The 8,859-nt window shown below is 45.8% G+C and overlaps 1 protein-coding gene across 4 annotated transcripts; it reads left to right on the top strand.

Moving 5' to 3' along the window:
- The first annotated feature begins 882 nt into the window (after nt 1–882).
- LOC310647726 (mitochondrial-processing peptidase subunit alpha-like) lies at nt 883–6,515 on the top strand. Of its 4 annotated transcripts, none has more exons than XM_083375220.1 (4): nt 883–1,227; nt 2,238–2,495; nt 4,259–4,299; nt 6,196–6,515. In XM_083375220.1, exons 1-4 carry the CDS (start codon nt 1,141–1,143, stop codon nt 6,263–6,265), a joined length of 456 nt encoding a protein of 151 aa, XP_083231346.1. In that variant the 5' UTR covers nt 883–1,140; the 3' UTR covers nt 6,266–6,515. The 4 variants fall into 4 exon arrangements, with proteins under 4 accessions (XP_083231346.1, XP_083231349.1, XP_083231348.1 ...); XM_083375223.1 differs by having other exon boundaries at nt 6,070–6,515; XM_083375222.1 differs by lacking the exon at nt 4,259–4,299.
- Nucleotides 6,516–8,859: the final 2,344 nt, after the last annotated feature.

The raw sequence follows: 8,859 nt of genomic DNA, 5'->3' as shown, positions 1-8,859 counted from the left end.
CTTGCCCAGATCCAGCTTCTCTCTGGCCCCTTCTCTCCCCAGGACCCCTTTGCAAAACTGCAGCTGAGGGAAGGGAAATCCCTCCAACGCCTCTCCCCTTAACACTTGGATTTTTCAACCTCTATTGCCCACACAGGCAATATCCTCCCTATCTCCCATTTTCCTCCCTATCTCCCCTTCGGAAGGGGCTCCTGTTGCTGCCGTGGCCAGTGTGTCCTGAGACACAGCCCTCCAACCCTGGGCTGGCACCTGTCTCATATTGCTAAGCACATTTGATTTGTGCTTAGATTGTAAGCCACCCTGAGTCTTCGGAGAAGGGTGGGATATAAATGGGATTAAAATAAATAAAATAAAATTTCCTCTTCTTCCTGCAGCTGACTGGCAAAACAGTGCACCTGCTTGTCTGCCAGCACATTTGCAAGTTAACCCCCCTCCCTCCACTCGAACTCCTTTCGTCACCGGAACATTTTCCAGGCCATTCCGGGCGGTTCCAAGTTCAGATATATATATGTGTGTACAGAAGACACCGTGACAATCTCACCTGGCCATATGTTTGTGTGTTTGTATGTGTGTGTGTATGTGTATATGCGTGTGTGTGTATATATAGAGAGAATAAATGTGTTTATATCTGTATGTGTGTGTATGTATGTATGTATGTATATCCCCTCCTCCCATCTCTCTCTACACACACACACACACACACACACACACACACACAATTTAAAAAGTATAGTTAAAAAAGTAAATTGCCAGGTGAGATTGTCACGGCATCTTCTGTGCCTCAAGAGAAGAGAGCCAGGCAGGATTTCGCTGTCCCACCTGAACGCAAATTGCGTTGCCATAAAGATGTTTGTGATTTCTGCCAGAGGAAAATGTGGTGCAGTGGCATCATTTGGAAAGACAGGAGTGGGAGAGACCAAGGTGGCAGGAGTGGGGGGGGCTGTAGGTGGGTGTGCCCAATCCAGTTTATCTTCTGGGAAGGAACACAGGTTGATTCTGTGGGCCGTTTGGGAGGTGGGTAGGGATTTTCCTCCCCCTCCAGGGGGGTTGGGCCATTGTCCCTTGGGAGGAGGTTGGGTCCTGTGGCCTGGATCCAAAGGGGTTCCTCCTTGGCTTCTCTTGGCAGATGAGGAAATCGAGATGACTCGTATGGCGGTCCGCTTTGAGCTGCAGGACCTGAACATCAGGCCCGATCCAGAGCCGTTGCTGACTGAGATGATCCATGCAGTAAGGCCCTCTGGCGTTCTGCCCCACAAAGCCCCTGAGCTGTTCGGTGGCCTTCTAATCCGGATTGAGCTTGGGGGGGGCAAGTGGGCGAAGGACCCTGTGATCAGCGTGCCAGGCAGGGCAACCCCTGAGGAGTTTGGGGGGGCCGTGGGGGCTTCCTCAGTCTCACTGGGAATTCCCTTCCGGTGGTGGATGCAGGAGCTGAATAGTTTTCAGAAGAAACAAGCTTGCCTTTGTTAATGATAAGCATCATTGTGCCCATTATGTGAGGCGGGGCACAATAAGGCAAAACATGTTTTGCTAATGCGTTGTGTTCCTGCCTGCAGTTTGGGAAGTGAAAGAATAGTCCAGTGGTGTGCAGCATTGGGGAATGCAAAGTCAAAACGAGGCTTTGTGTGAGTTTGGGTGCCCCCCCACCCCCAAACTGCTGAAGAATGAACTCCTTTGCTTTCTCCCTCCCTTCTCCTGTCTTTCCTTCTGGACAACAGAGTAGTGTGATATTATGCTTGGGGGGGCGTTCTGGGGGGGCACTGTTGATTTCCCCTGTAATCTGCACTATTCTTGGATCGTGCAGCCCAAGATCCAATGCTCCGCCTTTGTGGGGGAACCTCGCCTGCTGCATCTGCACCCATCCCTGCTCAAAGCCCCTTGTCAGCTTACTGGGCCCACAACGCTTCACACACGGAACTGCTTGCAGGCCGTGACGTTGGGGGCCGAGGCAGGTTTCTTCGAAGATGTTCTCAAGTAGCTCAGGCCGTGGATCAGGGAGACCTGGGTTCAAATCCAGGTTTATCAGACAGTGAAGGCTTACCATCAACTGTTTAATCCATTGCACTCTTTAGGAGAGGCTGTTATTTTCTTAGATACGGAGCTTTCTCTCCCTTGTGCTCACTTGGGCTCTTCTTGGTGCCAGTGGCCAACAGCAATCCTAAAGCAAGAAAGTCTGGTCAAATATCTGTTTGGTCATTGCCTTCTTTTCTGAAAATCATTTGCGTTTGCCCTTCCCACAGGCAGCTTACAGGGAAAACACTGTGGTATTGAACAGGTTCTGTCTGGCAGAGAACATTGAGAAAATCGACAGGATGGTCCTCCACTCGTACCTGAGGAATTACTACACACCCGACCGGATGGTGTTGGCTGGAGTGGGAATTGAACACCAGCTGGACTGTGCTCGGAAGTACTTCCTGGGAACCGTTCTGGCGTGGGGAAGTGGGAAAGCCGAGGAGGTGGACAAGTCAGTTACCCAATACACTGGCGGGATCCTCAAGGTGAGGAAGGGGAGGCAGCCAGCAGTCAGTATTGGCAGGCTGGGAAGCAAAATGTTCTTTGCACCTCTCGGTTTCGTAAAGTGCTTTGTTAGGATTTAAAATGGAGGGTTTGCCTTAAACTGGTTCTCAGAGCAGCTAGAAGAAAGTTAAAGTGATAAATAAAAGATCGGAAGGATGTGCAGTACGTGCAGAATGTAGCCAGTTACTGTATTTCCTTTGACCATGAAGACGGAATTATGGATGTTGATCCAAAATATCTGAACATCATCAAGGTCTTTTGAAAGACGGGGAAGCTCCAGAAAGAATGGATTTGCAGTGCTTCTAAAGCCTGGAAAAAGGAGGCAATGCCGTGCTCGGCTGGTGGGAGGAATCTCAGACCTCTTTCAGGAGGCAGCTTTTTCCTTCCCGAACATCTGGGGAAAGCCAGCACCGTAGTTTTGAGTCAGGCTCCATTATGGTCATAGGTCTGTGGTTCGGGGGGGGGGGGTGTACTGCTGAGGCAGCAATTCCTGTTCCATTGGACGGCCCCGGGGTTTCAGGTGCTGGATCCCCTTCGTTACCTCTCCAGTTGCGGCCGCAGGCACTGCCTCGGTTGCAGTTTTCAGCTCTCTCCTCCCTTAGTGAGCTCAGGGTTGCTTTCATCAGATCAATGGCTTTTTCCAGGATCCGGTCCTCCTCACTGGTGTGCAGGGAGCTGTCCATCTCTTGCCTCCAGTCCGGTTGGTGGTCGCTCCAACTCAGGGTCACTTCTCTCGATGCCTTTTCCCACTCACTTTTCCTTCCAACGCCCATCGACCACCGCGGTTTTCGGTCGTACTGCTCCACCGCTTCTTCCCCAGGGAAATATGCCGCTTCAGCTTCCCATCGTCTCTGGGGTTCCATTCGGGGGGAAGACTCCCTTCCCTCCTCTCTTGCTTCATCGCCAGACATTGTATTTGTCGCAAAGTCCCCCGGTAAGGTTTTCCCTTCCAGGTTGACTCTTATAGCAGATCCCGGGTCCTGACAGTCCACTTCTAGCTTGGGCGGGCCTTTTGCTTGGACGCCTGAGTGACCTTCCGGTTTGGCTTCTCTGCGCTAGGAGGAAGACTTCATCCCATTCGCTGTCCTGAACATGATGATGGGGGCGGGGGGTCTTTCTCGGCAAAGGCATGTTCACGCGGCTGTATCTCAATGTCCTCAACCGGTATGTCTCTCTGCCTCCCCTGAAGGAGCCGGAAGGCTTCGCTGCTAAGAGCCAGGAGCGGAACCAAGCTGGGCCAGAGCCTGGGGGCGGGGAGGGCGCTGACCTTCCATTGGGAAGTTGGGAGGGGGGGGACTGTCCTAATGGACAGAGAAGTGGCCGGTTTATACATGGTGCTAAATTCTAATTAGCTTTAATTGTGGGGTGTTTTGTTTCAGTTTTGCTAATCCAGCAGTGATAGAGCTCCTGCTCCTAACCCGCCTGTACCCTCCAATCCATGTCCACAGTTGCAAGCAAGCCAGTCTTTACACAAATTGCAGCTCTTTAACTCACGGGGTTGGTAGCGTGGTCTCTGGGATAGCTCAGAACTCCAGTGATAGTCTAGATCAGAAAAATCTGCAGAAGTTTTGTGACCGCTGCGATTACCACAGGAATATAAAATCGGGGTGTCTCAAAGTGTTTGCTGTCTAGGCATTATTAATTCGGAGTCTGCAAAATATAAAGCACATCCTGCTAGTGTGATATCAGTGCCAGCAGCATTTACATTAACATAAATAAAAACATATTTTACTTACCATTGCAGGGAGATAATGCAGCATCATTCATCATTTCACAGGCTGTACGGTAAGTACTCTGCACCTCATCGTTAAAATTACTCTGCACCTCATCGTTAAAATTACAACACACCATGCTACAGCTGGGCAAAATGGGCCTGAGTAAAAAAATTTCTTTATCATAACCCCTGCAACAGATTTTGTCACATTCTTCCGGCTGGGGCCTTGTGTCAGGCCGTGTGACGCTCGCTTTTGCAGTTGTTTTAAAACCAGGTTTGGAACCAGAGGTTGCCATCTTCAAAAGACTGGTGGAATTAAATCGCTAGCTGTTCAGACCTGACTGTACAATCTCCCCCGCGCATGCGTCCTTGAGCCTTGTGCCTGTCCAGAATCACGTGGTATGACATGCACAGGCATGTCCCGAACAAGGCCTGACCCCCTTTTTTTTACTATCAGACACAAACACGCATGCCCGGATCCTCAGCCTTAACATGCCCGAACAAGTCTACTTCCCACCTGGCTAGTTTCGGTTACATGTACATGCAGATTTGAGGGCTCAGTTGACAAAATATGTGACTTTAGAATTTTACAAAGGTAAAAACCAGCTGCGGGTTTTAAATGTTTTTTCCCCCACCCTGCATTCGAGAAAATGATTTAAAAACCTCCTAGAAATAAATACCTTTTAGAAAAAGGGGGTTAAACGCAAGCCCTGGCCTCCTTTTAGGGCCTCCCTTTTCCCTGCTTTTGAGGCTCTGATTTTTAAAACTCCACAAAAATTAAAAGCATCATTAGGCTAGAATGATTAGAAATAAAAAGCATTTTTTATTATTATTATTTCCCAGCTCCCCAAAGTAGGGATTGTTTCCTAAAAGCACAGGCCTCTGTTAATTATTTGCTTTATTTAGCTTATTCTGTTTGTTTTGAATGTCCATAGAATTAGCTTAAGCTAATCATGTACCCAGAGGCTTGACTGCCTTGACATATTGATGGGGTTCGGTTCAAGACGCCTTATCTGAAAAGAGGGTTGCTTGTGAAACTTGTGAGTTTCGCCCCATTTTACGAATTTCCTCGCCACATTTGTCAGCTGAATCAGTGAAGTTGTTAAATTACTAACATGGTTGTGAAGTGAATCTGGCTTCCCCATTGATTTTGCTTGCCAAGGTTGCAAAAGGGGACCACATGATCCCCCCATGCTACGACCGTCATAAATATCAACCTGCTATCAAGCATCTGAATGTAAATCACATGGCCATAGGGATGCTGCAATGGTCATAAGTGAAAAATGGTCATAAGTCACTTCTTTCAGTGCCATTGTAACTTCAAACGGTTACTAAATGAACTCTTACAACTCAAGGACTACCTGTACTTCCACGTAAAGTAAAATCAATCTTGCAATATTTTTTATGCTTTTTCATAACCAATGAAACCAATATTAGAAACCAGTTGGGTATTTCCAGGGCAGAAGGTTCTTCAGTGGTTCTTCATGCTTTATTTTGGATTCAGCAGTTCCCACATTTATCTCCCGAGTTTGCAAGACTTTAGCAGACTGAATATAACTTTAGGGTGAACCAAAACACAACAGTGGGCTAGTTTTGGAGATTGGATGCAGGACAATTTTGATTTTAGTGGGTTCCATTTTGGGGGCTATTGTGGGCTATTTGACTTGCAACCCTTTGTTTAGTGACTGAAGTTACAGCAGTTCTGAAAAAAGTGACCTGATCGGTTTGGACAATTGTGAGCATTGTAGATCCCCATGGTCACGTGACCAAAATTCAGGCAACTGGCGTGTATTCCCGACAGTCACATAGTGCCCCGCTGATGTGTTCTCCCCTTTATATAGGGTCTCCTGCTTCAGCTGGGCGTTGGACTAGAAGACCTGTCAGAATCCATTCATATCCCATTCATCAAACTATCTGTATGTTTCTAAAATCTTATACCGTTCCCTGGATTCTGCCATTTTTCCAAGGCAAAGAAGAGAAGATGCATGTTCAGCCTGCTGGGAGGCTGTCTTCAAAGACCAGTGGAAGTACCTTTGAACTGAGAACAACAAAGGAAGGGGGGGGGGGAGAGATCTGGTTTGTATCTCCGATTAGAATCTAAAAGGAAGGAGGTAATTGTTGTAAAGGCATGGGAAGATCCCTCTTTCCCATGGAAGGGTTTGACACCTGAATTTTCATTGATCCTGGACTGACCAGATGGTTTGAGGGGAGGGGTTTGATTCGGGGACTCTTTAAAAGAGTTTCAGATCCTGTCTAGTATTCCATTACCAATCATGTTTTAGTAAAAGCTCCTTTTGAATAATTCCTGTTTCAAGAGTTCTTTCTTTCCTAAGATGTGGATTTGGGTGGGTCCTGACCAGACCTCCAAGACCCCTTCCACCTCTATTCTAAATTAGAATTTGCCTTCACTAATAACCTGTTGGCTCTGAACTGTTCCCAGGAACTAATTCCAGCTGAAGTAGCAAACCATGAAGAACAGCCCAAGTTATCAGCAAACATATGATCGTTGTTGCATCCCGAGCATTTCACTACCATGACTCCATGATGATAAGCCACCCTAGAAATAGTTTTCACAGATTGTATCCCGCATACCTAACAGAGAAGCCAGGATACACTCAGGGATGTTCAAAAGTGGCTTTCTGGGATATCCAAGGGCAGGGAATTTGGGGGATGTGCCCGTTTATTTAGGTATGACTTCTTTAGTTACACTCGGAGGATGGCCCATCTCCCAAAATTACATGGGAAAAATTCACCTACACATGTATTATAAACCAAACACATCATGTATTATAAATCAAAGTTTTCTATGGCTCAGCCAACAGCCTAATTCCCCAGCCAGGAGCAAATCTCCTCTTCAAAAATGTATAGTATATATATATATATATATATATATATATATATATATATATATATATATATATATATATATATATATATATATATATATATATATATATATATATATATATATATATAGACGTATAGTGTGTGTGTGTGTGTGTGTGTGAAATGCTAAGTATTTAGATTACCTTGTGTAAAATTGGCCTGGGGTGGTCTTTTGTTGTTCCAGAGCAGGTCCCCGGGACAGACGGACAACATTGCAGGCGGGATGTGGCCCATGGGCCTTGTGTTTCACATGTCTGCTCCAGAGCTAGACATATCCTGGCCAGACCAGTAAATTTTGATTTGATTCACGCAACACTACTCTCTCCATAGCATCTAACACCCACATTCACATTTGCTAAGTGTGGCAGTGTTGAGAAGAGTTGGATTTCTGGCTGTTGTCCAAGTCCAGCCTTCATTACTTCCTGGCTGAATTCAAGTCGGTCTCTCAGTTGCCCCGTCTCGGTGGCAATCCTGGTTCCAGCTGAAACCTTTCCTGAAGGAGAGATAAGGAGCCCAAAACTGCCCCCTCATAAAAATACAGATTGCAGACACAAAACAGAGACCAAGAATTCTTCCACCTGGTTCTGCTCCAGTCAACCACCAGCATAAATACTTTGCCCAGTTTGAGTCCCTCAAATACTTTACACAGCCATTTGTCTGAAATGGTATAGGGTTTCCTGTCTGAGCAGGGGGTTGGACTAGGTGACCTACAAGGTCCCTTCCAACTTTATTGCTATTAAGTTTCAGAGGACAAGGTGAATGGTCGAGTCCACCTGTTGAAGCAAAAAGTAGGGGTAACTTTTTATCAAATCTCAATCTAGTGTGAAATCAGTTGAAACTGATGCAATGAAACAGCATTGACAGTTCCTTGCATAATACATTGGGTGTAAATTTTGATTTATGACTAGCATTCTTCAAAGTAAAACAAAATGGCATGGACAAAATCACTGCATGAAGCCTTTATAGATTTTAAACCTACATTTGAGAAAAATCTGGATGAACATGGAGAATACAAAGGGATGTTACTTTTTCTCATTCAGCATTTGTATGAAATGTGCTAATCAACCTGGTATCTCTTCAGTCTCCCAGGGCTGTATTTAGACAAATGGAAAATATGTTTCTACGTGATGGGAAACGGAAAGGTGGGAAATGACAGGTGACAAAGACCACAGAAGCCCAGAACTCGTTTCCAGCAGAGGCACCTTTTACTTCAATCTGATGAAGTTGAGGGTTTTTCCTTTGTAAGGGACCCAGTTGGGGCAGGTCAGACACCTAGATTGTACCATTGGCACACTTGTTCAAATTAGAAGATCATTTAAAGGCAATTTATTAATCTCACAAGGAGTTTTCTCTTAATGAAAAGAGCACAGGACACATACAGTAGAAAAAGTAGAAAAGAACAGTTGATTGGACGTTAGAAATCCTGTTAATCAGAAACATGGAGAATAAGTTAAACATCCCATAATAACATAACCATTTAAAACCATTGTATTAAAAAGAGAACGTTCGCATGGGGAAAGGGATCCTGAGCATCATGAGCCACAGAATTCTGTTGTGAAAAGATACCATTTCGGCCAGCTGAAACTTTAGCATGTACAACTGAAAAAGTCCTTTGCTATTCAGCCTGACAGAGTGCCTTGTTTTGCAGTTAGAAAGTTACAGGCACCTATAATATTAGACGGCTATCATAAAATTATTAAAGTTACAAGAAAGCACAACCAAGTGCAAGAAACCCATTGCTTGGC

This window comes from Vipera ursinii (assembly GCF_947247035.1).
Source record: "Vipera ursinii genome assembly, chromosome: 16".
Taxonomy (NCBI): Eukaryota; Metazoa; Chordata; class Lepidosauria; order Squamata; family Viperidae; genus Vipera; species Vipera ursinii.
The sequence above is the reverse complement of the archived record's forward strand: the minus strand, read 5'-3'. Positions and strand labels throughout refer to the sequence as shown.